This window comes from Apus apus, chromosome 7, assembly GCF_020740795.1.
Source record: "Apus apus isolate bApuApu2 chromosome 7, bApuApu2.pri.cur, whole genome shotgun sequence".
Classification (NCBI taxonomy): Eukaryota; Metazoa; Chordata; class Aves; order Apodiformes; family Apodidae; genus Apus; species Apus apus.
Genome location: NC_067288.1, coordinates 28,143,596 through 28,164,303, shown reverse-complemented (window position 1 = coordinate 28,164,303; position 20,708 = coordinate 28,143,596). Strand labels below are relative to the sequence as shown.

Here is a 20,708-nt window from a genome sequence, read left to right as displayed (position 1 = left end):
GCGCGCGGGGCGGGGGAGGGCCGGGACCGACACGTCAGCGCCCGCCCAGCGCCTCAAACGCCGGGAGTGGCAGAGGGCCTGGCCAATCAGGCGAGGGGGTGTAGCTGTGCGCACCAATCACTGGCGGCGCCCGTTAAGGGGCGGGGCTTCGCCGCTCGGCCTCCGCTCCCCTCAGGGGCCGCCGCCCCCGCGCGGCCTGAGGAGCGGGCGGAGCGCGGGTGTGTCCGGGGCGCGGGGCGGGCACCGGGCACAGCCCCACCCGCCCGCCAGCCCAGCACGGCGGCCTTCGCCTCCTGCCGTGCCTCGGGCCTGCCGCAGCCGCCGCCGCGGGCCGGGCACGGACGGGCCTGGAGGCCCCGGCTGAAGAGCTGCTGGCAGGGGTCACTGACCTGTGCCTAAGCTGTAGGTAGGTCACAGTACCTGTATCAGCCACAAATGTTGCTTTCAGAACAGGATACGGTTGCTTAATAAAATAGCAGTTAAGTGAGGCCAAAATACCAATGCCTGCTTTTGGAGGAGGAGAGGGATGGAAGGTGCTTAAGCACATGGATAATGAGCAACCGTTTTAACCCTTCTTCTGACAGGGCAGGTTGAACTGAAAAGGGCCACAGCAGTTTTACCCCTTAATTTATATTGGGATTATTTTTTTTTTCCACTCCTTAGCTTCAGGGGCAGCTGCTGGTGCGACCCAAGCCCCACCGGACTCGTGTCTCTGTGTCAGCCTCCCTGCCAGCTGCAGGGGCACTGCTGAACTGCTGTGCCCCAGCAGGTCTGTCACCCACCTGGCAGCCTGCAGGACGCACCACCAGCCCCACAGGCAGCACAGTGTGTCAAACACCACTAGACATTCTTTTCATCTCGGCTATTTCACTGCATACCTAAAACATAGGAGTACTTTTTTGTTTGATCTTTGTTGTTTCAGAGAAAAAAACCAAAACCAAACCAAAATTATTTCACTTGCTTTCCTCTGCTATATTTGTTTCACGGGAAAAAAATGACCTTATTTTATTGGATCTGGGTTATGCCTGGTTCAGGATCTTGCCTTTGTAATACTCTGCCTCAGACAGTCCAGAGAAAAGCCTAAGTACCTTATGATAAGAAGCTGTAATTAGTCTGTCCCTCTAATAGCTTTTGTTAATTTTTCTTTTATCCCTCTGAATTTGCTTACTGTTCCTCCTTTCTACAATTTTATGCCCTTTCCCTTCCCAGGAAGCATCCCATTGTAGCATCTGTCACTTCCTACCAACCTTCACCCAATTTCATACAACGGATTTCTCAGAAACATACAATTCTGCATTTCAAATTCTTGATTTCACATGTGTCTTCTCTACAGATTCAACCCTCTTGCACACATTTGTTCCTGTTTCCATAGGCAACTCATCTTTCCTGGGTCTATGCCACACAAGCCAAGGAGCAGCAAAAGCCAGCTGCTTTCCAGGGAACACGTAGCCAAGAGTGGGAATGCAGCCAGTGGGGCAGGGGATTTGTCAGCCAGGGTCCATCCCACAGCACCTGAGCAGGGCAGGTCCGGAGATGTTCAGCCATGAGTTCAGATGGTCAGGGAAGTTCATGGTGATGAGGCAAGCACAAGATGGAGCCCAGAAGGCAATGGGCTGGTCAGGGTCAGGCCCCATGGTGGTAACTGGGGACAGGCACAGTCCCATGACCAGTGGGCAGGTGCACAAGGCAGTTCTGAGGTCAAGCTGGGAATTCAGCCCACAGGTCACAGTCCCCATCACTGGAGTCCATGGCCATGCACAGGCGTGACTGTGACTTGGCTGAAGGCCAAGGCCTGAGCTTAAATAAAGTAGCCCACGGGCAGAGGGTGTGGATGGAGGCACCAGGTGAGGCCATAAAGGCCTTTTAGTGCACCCAGGGCCCTGATGTCATGCTCAGTTTCAGTGGGATCATTTTACATACATACAGAAACCACTGCAGAGAGGGCTAAACAGTGCAGACAGGAGGAAAGCGGGGAACATAATCTGTACTAGCCAAGGTCTGATACCCGTTTCAGCATTGCTCCTCGTTCAGAAGCATCCAGAAACAATTATTTGTAAGGGATGCCAATGCTGGAAGGATGGTACATACTGTAGATAGTGCAGAGACGGTGGCTGAGATCAGTGTGAGAGGCAATCACCTGAAATAAAACGCAGGCTGTACAGGTTTAGTGATCTGGGATTATGTCAGAAGAGACGGGCTCACCCATGTGCTCCTGGCTATTGTGTCCATGTCAGATGCTGACTCAGAATGATGGAGTGAGTGCTCACCCAGATAAACCAGTATTGGCACACAGCAAGGATCTTCCCAAGGAATGTTACACTTACAGCATACCAAGTTCTACAGGGTACTGTGATATAAACATCTGGAAATCTGTGCAGCTATTTTACATCTTTCGAATTGCAGCTACACAGGGGCACATCCACAGCACTAAGAAGCTGTGCTTAGAGTTCAGCTGGGGGGCAGAAGTAATAGTCCAAAAGGAAGCTACGTAAGTTATGCAGTGTAAGATAATATGATTTTATTTTTTATGCCTGGTTGGAAATTTCTTCCATGAGCTGCAACTCACATGAATGTCTGTCAGCAAATTCTGGTTTTGTGCCAGTCAAAAATGATGACCTATATTAATATTCTAGGAACAGGGAAGACTAGGTTGGCTCCTCACCCCAGGGCTAAGGTTCAATCTCTTGATGTCTAAATGTCTGCTGTTACTACATTTTAAAGTCAGGTTGAATTACTCTTCACAATAGGAACTTATTTAAAACATGTTCACTCTTTTTGATAGTGCATCTTTTGCCTTCTTGACAAAGCATCTGGCAGTCTCTCAGTAACGGTGGTCTACCTTTCTTAACAAAAATAACAGCATTTGCTACAATAGCTAAAATTGCTAGGCTTAAAAATAAAATCAAATTCCTAAGGTGTTTTTTTTTTTCTTTTCAATGGGACTTACATTATTATATCCAGCAATATGAACAATATTTAGTTGAGACATGACTTGGTGGCTTGCTCATGAAAGCTGCATATCCAGACACTTGAATTTTCCTGTACCTTATTTGCCAGATATGCATGTCTCTAGTAGCATTAAAACATTCTTACTGGAAAATCCTTATTTACAGGACTGCATTTTAAAGGGATTTTCTAAGCACTTGGGAACAAAAACGTCAAAATGTAAAAATACCAAACAGTGACACTTGGTGGTTAGTTATGTAAGTTGCATGTTTCTCACCTTTAGAATACGAGATAAAAAATGATCCTCAGCTTTTAAGTCATATTTTGTAGCTTGGCTGATACGACCTATGGAAGTTTGCATGTCCTGGGCATCTTACAAAAGCTTTAGAAGCATCAAATAAGCCCCACAATACTCTGTGGGCCTGAGGTATATTTTATTTTCTCAGGTGCAGAAACTAGAAACTAACCAAATACCAAATTGTAAGCAGTTAATTATTACAGAATACAAACCAGTTTTATGCCTGCTGTATTCCCTGGGCCACACATCCCTTCACATCCTGTCATGATCTCTTGCATATTCCTGGCATATACACTCCTGCTTCCTTTTGAATCAAGCTCTATCTGTATTGGAAGTTATATTGTCATGAAAAAGACACTGCCTATCCGTTTATTCCCCAAATGTGGACAATTTAGAAGTTACTATAATAAAATTAAGATTATTCACCATAACTGAACACATAAAAATTATAAAATAGGAAGAAAAAACACAGGCTATGATTCTAATGTGAACTCACAGTATTTGACTGGCTCAAGATTATCAGTCCCTTGTTGATCTCAGGCAGGTTTCTGTTTCCTGACTGCACAAGTTGGAACAGGCTTCCAAAAACTGGCAGCCAGCACTCAGGATCTTGTGATTGCTGCTGTACCCCAGGGCCTGATGGAAGTTCCCCAAGAGACCTGTGTCAGCTCTAAAAGGCATACCAACTCCTTCCTTACTCCATTTGGGTGTAAGAACAGGGCGGCTTATTTCATTAGTGCTTTCCCATCTTACAATGAATTGCATTTTCAGGAGTAGCAACTCCCAACAGGGAGTGGTTGAGGTACAGGGAAAAACCTTACCACGATCTGAAAAGGAGCTGTTCAGGCTGGTGATACTGACTTGCCCCCTTACTTCTGAGAAAAACAGCTGAGGAGATGAAAAGAAAAGATAAAAAACAGAAACAGTAAAAAGAGGCAGTTCTGGTGGGTGCAGTACTACTGGGATAGCTGAGCATTTCAGGTCTGTGCCCTTGTATGGTTTTTGGTGAGGGCATGGAAGTAGTTATTGGTGCTTTAGGTAAGGGGGGAGTAGGACAATACAGGGTATATAATGTCTGTATCACACATCCTGTGTTTGAAGGAGATCCCGTTGCTTTTTCTCTGAAGATGCTGCACTGTATTTCCAGGTCAGTTACGCCCTGAGGGAAATTGCAGCGATGTCATGATAACGAATGTCAAATTTTTCACTATGCAACTCAAGCACTTATTTTGTAAATTACTCTGAAATATTTTGTCTGGCTGTTATAGGAGATGAAAGGCACTATTAATTATCAAAAGAGTAGAACTCTGGATATTTTGTACATTAATTCTGAAAATTAATACCTTGTACAAGAGTATATTCATCAAAGGAGTCTTGTATTCAGACTTTTCTGAAAGGTGGAAATATTTTCACGTGGAATAAGCATCTTCCAAGTATTTTCACATTAGATGGAAACACTTCCATCACTTGAGGCCCTTCTTTGAAATCATTCAACTATGAAAACACTTGCTTTTAATAAAAGACTGTTTAAGCCAGTGGGATTCCTCGAATTCCTGAGCCATTTATGCTCTTCTTTACACTCTTCTTAGCACATCCTAACTCAATGAACATTTTCTTTGATCCTCACAGACTTAATGGTGGTAAGAAATCTCATCTCATTAAAAATTTCATCTCATTAAAACTATGAAGGCTTGGGCTGGCATTTCTAGTCTGTCTTACAATTAATTGAGTTGTGACGAGTAAATTCTGTGGCTCTTAGGGACAAACTTTCAGGACTAGTTATTTTACCCCTTGTGATACAGTGAGTGTGTATATAGTGTTCAACTGCATCTACACCTGTTACACAGAATAATAATAGCACAATTATTATGTTATTATTTTAGTATTACCATTTAATATAGCAGTTTTAGAAAAAATAGCAAATACTTATAAAAATATTAATCAAGGTTTGTAATATGTCAGTGAAACAGGCACTGATAAACTGAAACAGATGTTACTTTAACAATATTCTTAACACCAGCTATGCAGATCACATTTTATTGCAGAGAATATTATATTGCAGAGTAGGGATCTATTGTTAATCTCATGTGTAAGACAAATAAACAAAGCCTAGGCAGTTTTTTATCTTTTATTGGAGAAAGAAGAGAAGGGGAAAGGGCAGAGAGGCTGCTTGGAGTTATTTGCAGCAATTGTGAGGTTACTTGCCTCAGTACTCTCCTGAGCCACAGGCTCTGCAGAAATGTGGCTTCTTACATTACGAGTGTCTCTGGCCAGTCCACTGTTCCTAAGTTATCCTAGGGAAAGGAAAGTCACTTCCAAGGTTGATAGAAAAAGACAAGATAGACTATATGAGGACCATCTTACTTGATCACTGCTTCAAGTGCTACCAAAAAAAAATGAATGCAGGGAATGACAGATTAGCTCTGCTTTAGTAGAATGTAATTCCCAGTATTGGGGGAGAGGAGTAAGGGAAAAGATGAAAATAATACCACAAAGCAAAAAGTCACAACATCCCATTAAATTCCATAAAATGCTGTACTGGAAACAAAATAGGTCAGAGGTGGAAAACTAAGTGCCTACATTTATTAAAAAGCTCATTACCAGGTCTTTGTTCCTTTTGGATTCATCAGCAGGAGAATAAATGGTTTATCTCTAAGGAATTATTTACTTCAATTATCTCAGGGAAAACTCAGGGACTTCTATGAACTCTTAACATTCATCAATCTCATATCTATGCTTTTCTATTTCTGGCTTTTTGTTTAGTTTTTCACAGGTATCTGCATTTCTATTTTGGTACTCTTATCTTTCTTTTAGTGAACAAGGTCACAAGTGATAATGGGCTCTGGCAATTCCAGTATTAGCTAGCTGACGTTAACTGGCATCATGGAATTGTTGGCACTGTCACAGTAGCAGCTCCTGGCTTTACAAGCTTGCATGTATTACATTTCTCAGCTACAATTTCTTTTAGTGCCAGTTACAAAAAATTCAGTACTGGGATATGAACTGTGATGGAGACATATTTGTCCCAAACAAATCCACATTCATGCTTCCAAATCCTCTTTCCACAGGTGCGATGAACAAGCAGTGTGATTTTGTGACTTGATTTGATTAAAGCACCAGTTTGGCAGGTGTTTTTGTGTCCCAACAAGACCATTTGCTTTGTTGAGCCTGATCCTGAGAATATCCTTGCACTTCCTTACTACAATGCACCAAATACGTCCAGTTTTCAACACAGTCTGGGACTGCTCCATGAGTAAGGTCATGAGCATATTTTTTTTCAGGATCAGAGAAATCACAAACTTAGTTTCCAAAAATAAGTAATCCCTTTAGATTGATTCTGTTCCAGGGTACTGGGACATAGTCTTGCACTGAGAAACTAGTCTTGGTAGTATCTCTTAACTCTCTAAACACAGAATAATTTGCAAAACTCTCTGTTCCATTGTACCTGTTATATAACATTATTCAGAAACATTATCATCGGTAGGCAAGGTTCATAAAACAGTAACAACCTGTTCATTTCCATTATTTTTAAGTTGAAAATTAGCAGCTAAATTATTAAAGAGTAGTCCTTTCTCAACATCTACAAGTTGGCCTGAAAATTACTAATAGGCAGGTACAGTAAAAAAAATAAATGTGTTAAGTCTAATAAAATCTCATTTTGCCCATTAAAGACTGGGCACTGAGTGACAGTGTGAGGAGACTGCAGACTCCCTGCTGTCCTGCATCTAGCTGTGCCTGGAGGCAGAGGAAGTGCTTTGAACTGTAATGGTAACTGAGCAATAATAGGTTTAGAGTGACTTAAAAAAAATGCAGCCAAAATCCTGCTTATTGAAACAATGCAGAAGTTAGCATCCAGTTTCCAAACCTAGCATGTCAGTTAGGAAAGGGCATAAGTGACTGCAAAAGAGCCACAGCACTGTGCATACAGCCCCTGGCAAGTAAAAGGAACATTATGAAACATCCATAATCTTTTTGCTCTTATTTAGTTACAGGGTGTTTCACCTCTCTATTAAAACCATTCAGATCCTTTTTTGAGTTAGTACTAATCAAATGCTCAAGTGGCCGAGCTAAAATAGATTTAATGTGTTCAAACCAATTTTCCAGTGTATTAACATTCCTGTATAAAAATCACAGGAATAACTGACGTCTTTGTTAGCAGCCTTTATGAATTTAACATGTTTAGCAGAATAGCTGGGAAAAGGATGGAGAGAAAGAGCTATGCTAGATACTTGGGGAGTCCATTGGGGTGAAGCATTTAAGTAGAAGAGCCTGGAGAGGGTGGCATTGCTTGCACTGTGTCAGTTCTCTGGATAAAGTAACAGCTTCAGCTTCTGCAACTGTCAGTCTGGCACCTTTAATAAGTAATTAAATCACACTGTAGATTTGTATATATACTTGGATAAATAATAAATGACAGCTATCACACTGGCATGCAAGCACGCTGGCATACGCAGGGCAGGAAATCACATCCAGTATTTCATTTGTTGCCAATTTATCTGTAACAAAGTGAGGAAGATGCCCTGGGGACTGGTGACTAACAAGGAACATTGTTTATGCTACAAATCCCATCCGGTTATTAGTCTTTGAAAAGTGCTTTGTTTAGCTTATCAGTGCTTCAGCAGGAATGCCAGAGGCATTATTTTTGTGCTAAGTGTATTTCTATTCCAATATTACTGACTCCCACTCCACTCCTCCGTAAGAGGTTACGTGTTACCTGAGGGCTGAAAATTAGGCACGTGTTTCAGTGCCTTGTTGAATCAGGATCAGGATGGTTAATGCTGCACAAACCTAAGTCCTTAATAGGTTTCCTTATTAATTTTGCTGCATTAAATTGGAGAACATCTGTGCAGAAATTAAACCTTTCTTAAGGACAATAGAGCACGACAAAAATAAGTACCCTATCAAGTATACATGCCCATCTATTAAAGTTATTTTAGCATGTTAGACCTTCTGCTTAAATTCTGTGCTTCACTTGATTAACTGGACATGATTGTGTGACATGATCTAATTCTGCCGTTACACAACTCCAAAGTACCACAAGTGTCTGGCAAGTTGGAAGCCTGTTTCACAACAGTACTGATAAGCTGCTACTCTGTCAGATGATCAGAATACCTGTAGCATGCCCTTGATCAAGTTAATATTTAAAAATAGTAATGCAATTCTAAATTAGGTTCATGTATCTTTCCAATTATGCTTTGGGAGGAGAAGACTGATTTAGATGTCTGAGAAAGGGAGGGCTGGGTTCAGGTTTTTTCCTGTTTTTTTGTTTGCTTATTTATTTTTTGTTGTTGTTGTTGTTTTTTTTTTAGCAGACTTAGTTTATTTGAGGGGAGAAAAAAAAACCCACCACGTTTCTTTCATAACTGTAATTTAGAAAACCTGACAGACCCTTGCCATTGGGCAACCAAGTTAATAATTGACTAAGACGTATAGCTGGCCTTAATGAATGATTCCATACCAACACTTATCAGAGGGTGTAACTTACTCAGCTCCTCTCAAACACTTATGGAAAGAGGAATGGTAAGCCCAACTTTATGCAGGTCTTCTGAACCATGGTAGGATGTGTTAATTAGAATGATTATGAATAAATAATTTAAGTATTTATTTATACTTTTAATAATCAGATTACTTTTGGAAAATTTGCATGAATAAATTTTTCCCTTTAAAATATGTCATGTTTTTAATTTGTTTGGGATTAGGCTAAATATGCATTGTCAGATAATGAACTGTCCAGTGTATCCTCCTGATCATCTTAATTGGCTTTGTAATGGAGATACGAAGCAGCTGCTCACCTATCAAATAAATCTGACCAAGAGGTCAGACAGTGTCATGCCTTTCTAACAAGTGTAAACCTCAAAGCAAGGTCTGTTTTACTTCTAAATAAGGGCACATGTTAATGAAAAAATGAGTAAATGTTTGCTAGCACTTAAATCTGCTAAGTACCTTTTAAACTTTAATTCCTTCTCTTCACACACACTGATGAAAATGGACTGATCACTGATGCTTTAAAACTAGATTTCCTTGTGGTAAAACTGAAAGACATGAGCTGAGCTCTGTCACAGAGAGAAAGGCTTTTATACCCAGGAGCTTCTGGCTTCATAATCAACAATCTGATCATTACTTCATGCCTTTCTTTTGCATGCAAGTGCTAAAACTGTGTCAAATGTAGTGGCTGTGTTTTAGTAAAACAGGTTTGGTTTTGCTTTACAGTATCAGTATGGCACTATCCAGGCCTCGGGTTTTCAAAGGTGAGACAGGCACCAAGATCCAAATACAAATGTGTGAAATAGTAATTTCTATGAGCAGTCTTCGAAGCTTCCAGCCTAAAACGTTAAGGAATGACAATTTTAATTACTGTAATTACAGTAATTCTAATCGTAATTACATGTAGAATTACTGTATCAGAGGAAGCTCCCTAAAAATCTGTCATTTTAGGCAAGGTCACACTAAATATTTTATTTTCTTAAGACTGTTTAATGCCATCAAAAACTCACAAAATACTAACAGCCATAATCGCTACTTCCATCTCTATTTCAATCTGCTAGTTCAAATGTTCAAAGGCTGGCTTAAGATTTTGGAAGGGGTAAACGAATTCTGGCAGACTTAGAGCTATGTCAGATATCATCTGTCTTCTCTCTCTATCAGATCCAGTTGGGTGGTCCCCCTATAACTGGCATAAAGCCAACCTGAACACCATTTTGAGTGTTTGGACTAAATAAATCAGAAATTTGATTATGTGCACATAATTATTAAAAATAAATGAAAGATTTGGCATGTTTTTCCTACCCTATCTACTCAGGACAAGATTAAGCCACTGATATCTTTGCTGAAGGTGACTCCAAGTCTCTTTTTCCCCCAAAATGCTCTATTGATATAAGAATGACTATACCAGGTCAAACCAGGGCAATCTTGCCCTCTCTACAGATGCCTACAGAAGAATAACAAAGCATTAATGATGCTTCCCCAGAATACTCATTCTTTCTCCCTATTTATGGTTCAGGAACTTCCTCAGACAGAGGTACTACCTTTGCATTTACTAGTACTTGATGCCCAGTACCTGTGGAACTCAGAAATGTCTAGCATCCATAAGAAAAACATCCCCTGCTTAATTGTAAATGTAAAGAACTGCCTATTTTTTCTTCCTCTGAGTTTGCCACCTATCAGTCTTGCTGACAGAGCTGGTCCAGTTTCCCACCATGCTTCATTCAGTCAGAAAGAGATTACAAGAAGATAAAAAAGCTGCTGCATTGTACAGAGTTTGAATTATTTTCATGGGATACGTGCATGTATTCTTCATCTAGTGTCATCAGAACAGGATCATTGCCTGGTTCTTTGCTCTAAATCATACAGTCCTAACTCTAAATCAAATGGCCCAAGAGCCTTGCCAAGGTCTCAACAGGAACTTGCCCTCAGCAGACGAGTTTCCAGCCCTTCCACATGGTAACTTACCTCAGCAGCCAGACCTGGTATCATAGAACAACACAGCAACATTCAATTTTCCTGTTTTCTGAACAGCACAAGTTCTGTTTCTGCAGATTTGCTCATTAAGTCATCAGAAGATGAGTCATCTGGAAAAAAACCCCAACAAACTGTAATAATTTGTCCCCTAGGAGTCATATAGTAAGTTAATTATTGTAGAACACATTCTAATACAAAATACGTGAGCAGCTTCAACTTGTTGAGGCTGCAGAGGGGAAGAGAGTTTTTCAAAATTTCCATCAGCTATGGTCTGGGAATGCTGGGTTTCCCTTGACTCAGTATCTGTTGCATAATCAGAAACACATTTGTTGTATGAGACAAAGCTAAAGAAATGTGTGTTATTACTTTGCAAAAATAACAAGTAGATACCTAATCTGCCTATGTCATGTAAGCAGTGATTATAAACACAACTGCTCTGGGGCAGATCCTCAGCTGACAAAAACTCTTGCAGCTTGTATCAGTTGAAATCATGCTCTTCTGAGTCTGCAAATATCCCATCACTGCTGCATGGGAAGTCAAAATATAGGCAAGCAATGTGCCATATAACATTCAGGTAGCATTGGGTTAAACCTGCTTGCATGGAGATCACCTGTCAGTGCACTGGCTTGAATCTGATCACTCATGTTTTAGTTACTCATACCCAGTCATCCCAGCTTGTTGGGTTTTGTTATTTGTTACTGGGTTTGTTTTGTTACTTTGTTACTGTGTGGTTATTATCTCAGTAGGAGATAATCTCATCAGTGCACAGAGAGGAAAATCTGAAAACAAGGTGAATGCCTGCAGCATCTGAAAGTATAGGAATCCACATTATAGGAAGGAAAGACTGGTATTAAAGATACTGATTTAAAATTACTAATTTGGTGAACTCACCATGGCTGTGGCAAGAGACCCAGTTTCCTGCTCTCTCATTTGGCAGAACTACATTGTGAGCTCTCTCTTCTTTCTTGGAATTATTACAGTTGAAAAATTGATTACTTAAATAAAATCTTAGTCTGTTGTCAAATGAGCTTGAATCTTCACAATCACTCTGGATCTTCCATTATTTGACATGCAAAAAATACAATCTATTCAAGATTATCTTTATCAAAGCTTCTATAAATAGGTCAAATACTTGGAAGTGTATTCATTGACCTGTCATGTAGACAGATCCCCATCAGGTATTTGAAAAACAAATGGGGCTAAAGGGTCAGCAAGCAAACAGCAATACTGTAATCTCCATGGATGCCATAATCTCAGCTGAATGCTTTACTTCAGTAATGGAGCCATAATATCCATTCCATATAAAGCTGGACCTCTGAGTTCATTAAGAGAAACATGTAAAGTCCACCATATTTTGATCAAAATACAAAACAGAACTGTAACTGCTGCCATCTCCTGTTGAACCTCTCTAAGCAGGCACAGGCAGTGGAGGACCGTCAACAACCTTCAAGACTTTGCCTTAAAGTGGAGGAATTTCCTTGGAAGTTCCCTCCCAATTTCAGAAGTGCTCCTCTGTTTCTGGGACAGATAGAAACACTGAAATAACTTTATCTTGAGACAGAACGAGCACTAACCACAGTCTTGTTACACTTTCTTCCAAGACTGATCTTGTGGTTATGGCAATTGAACATATGGTGAAATGCAAGTTTCTCCATGGTGTGCTAAGACGAAGTAGGCAGGTCCATCATCCATTACATACTAGCTAATGCATCGTAACAAAGGTAGAAAAAGCTTTTCGTGTGGTAAAGAACCAATATAGTCCTCCAGTCTTTCCCCTACAGAAATATTATAATACAAATGTGCTTCAAAATGCCTCTAACATTTCAGATGCTTACAAAATTCTTATCTTCCTGCTCTAAAACAAAAGCTCAGTATTATTCTTAATTACAGACGTGGCTAAGCAAAGGAAAAGGTTGTTTGGAAGCAATCTTTTACTGAAATAAAGGAGTCTTTTTGCTACATAGCCTGTGGTACACACTAAGGATACCATCTGCCACCCAAGGAGGGCAGAAAAGGCACTGGTCTTTATTTCAGTACATTTAAGTGACAGAGATAACTACAGAGGAGAAAAAAGATCCAAAAGCTACAGAGGCAGACTCTGGGTGCTGTCTGACTAATAATGAGCACTAGACAAGCCAGTGGTGCAAACTCAACTGGCTTTCAAAACATAAATATTATCCAGTGGTGTGTGGATATGGCACTGGAAGCAGAAGCATGGCCTCACCTCTGACACTAGTCCTGCCCATAGGATTACACATAGTACTTCATTTCTTTGTGCCTAATCTTCATTATCTGCAGTAGGAACAATTAGTTATGCATGACATCTATACTTATTTTCTATGACTCTCTGCTAATCACAGTAATTTATTATTAATGAATTTAATACGTCAATCAAAATATAAGTTATTGAAGACTCTGTACTACTTCCCTTCCAGGAGCCACTCCAAATTTGGCAACCTAGTAACCACGGTGACTTCAGCTGCCCCATCTGTCTTCAGACAGCTACTCTCCCTGTAGAAACCAACTGTGGACATTTGTTCTGTGGTAAGTTTTCTGAACAGTGCAGTGCTTATACAGGCCGCTAAATAAAGCACTCTCCTTACAGAAATCTCAAGTCTTAGGGAAGGCTGCTAAGCCATATGGTTAGGATTACAAAATTTAAATAATTTTTCAAAGGGAGTACACAGATGAAGCATAGAATAGGGGAGGGATTTATGTTCATAAATCCATTTATAAAGCGGATTTCAGGATTTTTAAGGCCCACATTCTGCACCACTAGAACCAGTGTGAGCTTTGCACTTGCTTTGAAAGGCAGCAGGATAAGGCTACCAGCATACTTGGAGTGAACACAGTTTCTCTCAGACCTCTGAGATACATTGAATTTATAGGTGAAGTTTACAACCTCACTGCCCCAGCTGCTGATCAGGTTCCTTGCTGTCATCCTCACAGCAGGGCAGGGTTGGCAGAAGAGGATTTGAGTTAATGATCTGATTAGGTCAAACTGACCATGAACATACTTCAGGGCTACTGTGCAGCATGAGATCAGTGACCTCTATCAGAGGGGCAGGCAGGCAGGCAGCTCGAGGCAGTAATACCTGGCACTGCAACAGCAAGACACATCAGAAGACACTGGTCAGAACCATAAAGCTCCTTCCTGCTGCTCTGGCATTTTATAGAGACCTTAACACTGCAAGTTGTTTTTACAAGCCATTTACACTTTTTTCACCACATAAGTGTATGATAAAAAGACCCAGCCATAAATGAGAACAAGGCACTGTGTTGAAATGCTGGTACAATAAGGAGCACTTTTTTATCTTTAGGAAGTGTCACTTTTCTCTAGATTGAAATGATGGACACATAGCACAACTCCTCACCACCTCTGCCACTGTCTCCATCCTCTGAAACCACAACAAATCCGTGGATCACAAACAGCTAGGGACACTTTGTGGGGCTCATCTACCTCATGAGTGACACCATTTAATCCTTTAGGTTGTTTCATGTTCATATAACATTGTTTCATAACATACAGGAAAGGGATGCTTTGAATATAACTCGCTCCAGGACAACCAGTAAGCATATGGCCTCAAAACGTGTTTCAAATAATGTCACAGAAGTTACAGTTTCAAGTAAAAAGACAGACATAACAACAAAGATCATCAGTGTTCCTCTTTCTCTGGCCTGGTTAATTTTCCCTTTCCCATCTGTGAATATGACACAATGTTATGGACACAATTTTATATTATTTTGAGATCTGCAGAGGAGAAGTAACATATACAAGCTTGGTCTATATTATTGTTAGCTGTATATATTTAGCTAGGCTTTACTTTCCTCAAGCACATTTACACTCTGAAGCACTGACTCCAGTGCAATGCATTATGTATGTTATGACTCTGTTTATAGCGTAGAAGCAGCCTCTGTAATATGTCTGTTTTTCATGTCTTAAACCAATAAAACTTTACATGGGGCTTATCAAAACCATTCTGTGTAGATCTAAGTCTGTTGTGACTGAAATCAGTAATAAAACTTCTCTTGATGCCCTGTGGAACAGAGCTAAGGCAATGCTGAGCCCTCTTAATAAATTCCGCTCTGGTAAAAGTTTTATTTAAAAAATGTGGTCAACCCAAAGCTTTTAAAGAAGATTAATGTGGACTTATAAAAAATGTCTGATTTTATTAGTAGTAGTAATTCATACAGTTTGTCCTGAAGTTTTCCTTTTCAGCTTCAGTTTGAACCATATGTTCAGGAAGTTCAACAGAAAAGCGATCCTTGAGCAATATTATTTTTTTCTAATTAACAATAACCACAGAGGCATTTGAGAGAACCCCACAGACTCCCTCAAGAAGGTTGTGCAGCACGCTAGATTAAAACAGGATTTTTGTCTATTTTATGAAAAATGCACCGAAGCACAAATAGGTCAACTTCAGAGGAATCCTTCCTTTCCTGTTCTACTAAACAAAGGACTCTGCAAGCAGCAAATTTTAATTTCCACAGGCTTCTTTTTTGAAAGCCCTTGAAGAACTATGGAATCCATCAGTGCCCCATTGTCATCACAGGGACTGACCACAGGCACAGCAGCACAGGCATGTGAATCACAATATAGCATCTGGACCTAGAGGGTCAAAGCTGTTCCCGAAGTCAGGAATGATGTTTGTCAAATGCAAAAGTTCAGTAAAAGCTGGAAATTGGCTGCTAGACTGAGTTTGTACACATTATGTGGGGATTTAGATACAAACACAGCCCTGTGCTCAACTGGTCTGGGCAAGCAAACAAAATGAAAAGCCACAAAGAAAAAACCTGCACTCAAATGAGAACAAAAGTAAAAAGCACAAGTCAGAGCAAGGTTCATAAAAAGTATCTTTGGGCCAAATTTAAAATCCCTCATATATGGGACGTAACTGCTCGCATCATGACCATTTTTATACTTGTTTTCAAGAACACTGCACTGAGGGCTCCTGAAGAATTCTTCTTACAATAGGGCTTACAAGAAGTCACTTGCTGGTTATTTTAAACAACAAGGAGCATTGTTCAATTCAATAAAACAATTCCATCAAAATGGCAGTGCAGCCTTCTGCTTCTGTTTTCACTGGGGTTCTTGTCAAATCTGATCAATTCAAATGCTGAGACTTTTTTTTTTCCTGACCTGTCATACCACACCCGGGAGCTGCAAGTCAAGCTGTGCTGCTTCTGATTAGATGCTGTTTATGCTTTGCTGTTTTCACTGTTACTGACAGCACTGACACTCATGTCTGTCAACCACTGCTGTCAGCTGTATGTGCAGTCTATCTCCCTGTCCTCAGACTCTGCCCTCTTTCACACTTGGGACTTCAGTATAAGAAGAGATTATGATGTATTTGAAATTAGGTAGCAGGTAAGAAGAATCAAAAGGAATGCAGCAACTTGCTCTTTAAGAGCAGTTCCAGAAGGTTCACAAAGTTGAAATACAGGAAGAGAAAGGAAAAAAAGCAAACAGACAAAAACAGCCCAACATATGATACTTCAGCACCAAAATACATGTTGTGCCCCCAGTATCCTGCATCACCAGGCTGTCCCCTGGCTGTGCTCCTTGGTTTGTTTGGGATAACTGGCCCTCGTGACCCCTAAAAGCCATCCTGGCTCTGGAGGAACTCCACCTTTATGCAGCTGCACTGCTTTTATCCACCGCAGCCAGCGCTGCACTCTGAAGGGTCCCTGTATTCCTGAATGCTTCAACCCCAATTCAGGGAGCTCCAAGAATATGATGCTACCCACAGAAAAAGAAACTGAATCAAAGTCTCCCTTAGGGCATCCCTGTATCTCTGTATATACCACTGCAGAAGAGCTAAGGGTCCATTTTCACCCAGTCACTTTGCAGAGTAAAATTTTGGATTAAATGAAAGCAAAGAATTATTCACTTTTACAGTCTGTTGGAGAAAGAGGGGTTGTTAATTCCGGATAATTTCCTTGTAAACATTAAATATCCTCAAATATATTTAATGTATCTTAATTTATTTTTTTTTCTCTTTGGTAGGTTCCTGTCTGATCATGTACTGGAAACATAGTCCCTGGTTAGCAGCAATAACCTGCCCTCTCTGCAGACAAAAGGTTAGGACTTACTCCATCTGCACTATGATACATACAAAATGACAAGCTTGAGCTCTTAGGATCAACTTTATTTATCCTCTAATTTTCCATAGCATTTCAAAACCCACTTAGACTTGAATGACCCTGCAGCCATTTGCATTCATCATTTGACACGTATCAGGCAACTCTGCAAAATATTAAACAGGCTTCCAGCATTTTACTTCTGTGTAGTTTGTGAATCTCTGGGATAACATTCCATAAAAAGTAATATGAAAGTTCCTAATCTCATCTGACCCTGGTCAGAAGCTGCCTGTTGTACTGGAAGGATGGATGCAGGTTATAAAAGGAAATGTTCTTGCTATTGTGGAACTGCTGGAGCTGGACCAAGGTCCAGTTGTGAGAGAGACACGTCCTCCAGAACACTGTCCTTTACACTGGAGATTAGAATACACCATGCTAATGCTGATCTTTTCTTATGAAGGTGGTTCTTTTGGATAACATCTCTTGTGATAAGCCAAATAAACAAACGGCACATGACATTAGAAACTACAACAAGCGTTTCTCAGGACAACCTCGACCTGTAAGTATTGATAGATCTACATTTACCTACTTAGTAGTGCATAACACATAGAGGATTGAAAGAGACCCAGCAATGAAAAGTAGTTTGTATCATTACGTGAACTGCTTTTCCATGCACTTACCACGCACTGTTGGGTCCAAGACCTTCTCATAAAGGTGCTTCTCAGAGCTGCTAGCTCAGAGGAGTCCTGCAGTCATCCTGGCAGGAAGGAGAAAGTAGCATGGGATAAAACACAGGAAGCAAAGCAGAACCAGAGATGGTCAGGCTGGAACTTTCAAATACAAACTCAGATTTGAACTCCAAGATTTTAACTCTCCTCTAAAATTCCAAATCAGATTCTAGCTTAGAAAGCAGTTGGGGTTTTTTCCCCAGGCACTGACCAATTCAAACAGTCCACACTGGCTCTGCACTTTATTAAAGCTGGTACAGAGACATGACAGGCAATGGAAATTATGTGAAAGGTGAGGGCTGAAGGCACACATCAGGCCCTTTCTTGATGAGGTGTAGAATAGAAACCAAAGCAAATGTTCCTCTCCTGTCACATCCTGGTGGGGGGCCTGACAGGACTGTGGGGTCTGTTTCAATCTACAAACTAGACTAAGTACTGTGGAGGGAAATATTATTTTCCAACCCAACAAACTAGCACTAATGAAGAGGAATAATCACTCAGTCCTATGGTTCCTGTCCCCACCGAGGTGAGACTTCAGGCCTCATTTTCAAGCATTCAGAGCCTACCCCTGAAGCCAGATTTTAAAGCCAGGCATATACTCCAGTGCAGCCATGAAGGCCCAGTTTCCAAAAGGATTCAACATCAAGGATACTACTTTCTTTTTAACGTGCTGGGGCAGCAGGGGTTCCTTTAGAAGAGCACCTCTAGATAGTGCAAAATAATTGAACAGTTTAGGTGGATTTGGACAGCACAGGAAGCTTCTGCATTCAAGAGCTGAGAATCTAGAAGTGCTTAAGGGACACATTCAACTAAAAAAACTGCAGGCATCAGAATACAAAATAGCGTAACTCACCTGAGTGTTTAGTTTGCAGATTACCTCTATGACATGCCGTTATTCCTGACTCTTGCCTTGAGAGGAATCTTCACCTGCAGTGGTCTTGTATGGATTTTTTTCCTAAGAGTTGCTGTTTGCTCCTTTGGAAAAATCATATGCCTGTCTCCTCCATTTGACACAAAGCCTGCACCTCTCTGCAGGACACTTGGAACAGCTGATGACATGGTGGTTGTTTCCCTTCTTTTAATTTGCATGATAAACATTTGTCAGCAAATTGCATCTACTGGGGTAAATGCGGCGAGGTCTGCAGCTCCGAGCAGGCTTCAGAGTCCTGACTGACTCAAACCTGGATTCCTTGGTCAAACTTCATTGTTCAGAGTCCTGACTGACTCAAACCTGGATTGCTTAGTCAAACTTCATCCAGCGATGACAACAGGCTTCTCTTTGGTTTGGGGCAGCATATGATGGAGTTGTTATTCTGCTGCTGCCAAAGGCTGGAGCAGGACTCAGCAATACTTGGCATGGCCAAGTGATTTGATGTGCAAGTACTTAGAAGGCTCATTTTACACCAGATACTTGCTAGACTCTTTCATGCTGCAATTTTTTGTAACTTCTCTTCACAGAAGTCCCTGAACTGAAAATGCCTAAAGCTACAAACAGAGCTTAAAATGACAATGCCAATCAAATTGCAGTTGAATTTTGGACGCTTGAGCTTTAACATTTTACATCTTGGCTCAATTTGAGTAAAATTTTAATTTGAGAACTTAGCAAACTGTACAATTTGCTAGGTCTTGTATAACCCAAGGAATGTTAGTATCAGTGCAGAATTTGTATCAGTGCTTGGTATTATCCCAGATGATTACATATCCATTGGAATAGAGATTTTTTACAGCTCCGCAATGAGTACAGTCCTGATTTAAAACTGGATAATAGGAACTGGTAGTAACACAGGCTTGGAACAAAAATGCAACTGTAAAGTTGAAGTATTACAAGGGGAGAACAGCATTAAAAATCATGCAAGGAAAATGAACAAATCTCTGTGTAACTCCTCCATATAGTCCTGTACAAAGAACACAGCTCTTCCTTGAACTCTGTGCATTTAAGATTTAACGAAGCCAGCACGACTGTTTGTTTCCTTTCTTGACTTCATGCTGTCCTTGTGACTTCCTTGTAAGTCTTGGTACCAGTTCAGCCAGAGAGATCAAGGCCAATTTGGTGATGATGATATAAATACCTGGAAGTCTATGGGAAGTTTGCCGAAGTTGGGGAGTGTGTGTTTATGTCTGTGTTGAGCTGCAAGGAGTTAAAAACACTGGCACAGTGTTGGAGAACCATACACATCTGTTCCTCCATAACCTGTACATTTGCTATGCATTTGGAGTCAGTGGACTTCATTTTTACATAGGAATTTTATATTAAAATATAACTTTATGAATATTTAATGTTCAGAATACACTCATCCCCAACTGCTTTTTTCATTCTTAGTAATTTGAGCTGAAATATTTTATCGTGTCCTTGACTTGAAAGCTATGATACACCATTATGTTGCAGTCGATTCCTTGCTTGCTATATGGTTTGTGTTATGATGTTTCTTCATTTTATTCCCATCAACTTTCATTGTCTTTAATTATGTCCCTGAACTTGTAAAGCTGTTTCTCTTAACAATGAATACTTTGGAAATGGCAACAACCGCTTTTCCATGAACTACATGGCAGGAAGTGCATTGTTTCTTTAAAAAAATTACCAGATGTTTTTGAGAGCTGACTACAAACATTAAAAAAACCCCAGAAACTATTATTTTCCAAGTTCTCTGAATGTAATTTTGTTATTGTGTAACTTCTGTTTGCATTTAGCTGGGACTCACAGCCTGTGCCAGTAGCAAAGAACAGAATTTCTGTCAAGCTAACTGTACAAAGATGGAGGCCATCTCTGTGAATATAGGGACAGGGACTCCAGATTGTTTCTCCTGCATAACACAGGCCCACCAAGAGGGTGGCAGTTACAACGTGAAGAAAAGGAGGGTTCTTTGAGTGGCCTGTAGCAGAGTTGTAGTTGACCTGAATACACTCTTCTCTTTCCCCTTGCCTCTTACCCTCTCCTGCAGTTGGGGACCCTTTTTTGAAACAGAACAGCACCGAGAAGTAACAAACAAATGGCAGAGAAACAATTCCTGAGAGAACTTCACTGAAGGCACTGGCATTATTTAGACCTTGCAAGATCAAAAGAGTTTGTACTGTCAGAGGTGAAACTTTTTACTGTGCACTACCAGCGTGTCCAAACTCTGTCCTTCCATAGCCCAGTCATGCCACGACCTGGCAGTACCTTGTAGGACTAAGTGTTCAGGACAGCCTTCAAAACTCCC

At 40.7% G+C, this 20,708-nt stretch overlaps 1 protein-coding gene across 1 annotated transcript; it reads left to right on the top strand.

The window, feature by feature from the left end:
• Positions 1-2,077: 2,077 nt before the first annotated feature.
• On the top strand, positions 2,078-20,151 carry LOC127387430 (E3 ubiquitin-protein ligase RNF170-like). The gene is made up of 7 exons (XM_051625758.1): positions 2,078-2,122; positions 8,758-8,764; positions 9,455-9,492; positions 13,138-13,246; positions 16,710-16,783; positions 17,244-17,342; positions 18,377-20,151. The coding sequence occupies exons 1-7, from the start codon at positions 2,078-2,080 to the stop codon at positions 18,683-18,685; spliced, it is 681 nt and encodes a 226-aa protein (XP_051481718.1). The 3' UTR covers positions 18,686-20,151.
• The last annotated feature ends 557 nt before the right edge of the window (positions 20,152-20,708 follow it).

Excerpts from the sequence above, each read along its gene's own strand:
- LOC127387430 (XM_051625758.1), top strand. The coding sequence starts at position 2,078 with ATGGTACATACTGTAGATAGTGCAGAGACGGTGGCTGAGATCAGT. Across the intron at positions 9,493-13,137 it reads CAGGCCTCGGGTTTTCAAAG|GAGCCACTCCAAATTTGGCA; the intron begins GTGAGACAGGCA and ends CTTCCCTTCCAG. Across the intron at positions 16,784-17,243 it reads GCCCTCTCTGCAGACAAAAG|GTGGTTCTTTTGGATAACAT; the intron begins GTTAGGACTTAC and ends TTTCTTATGAAG.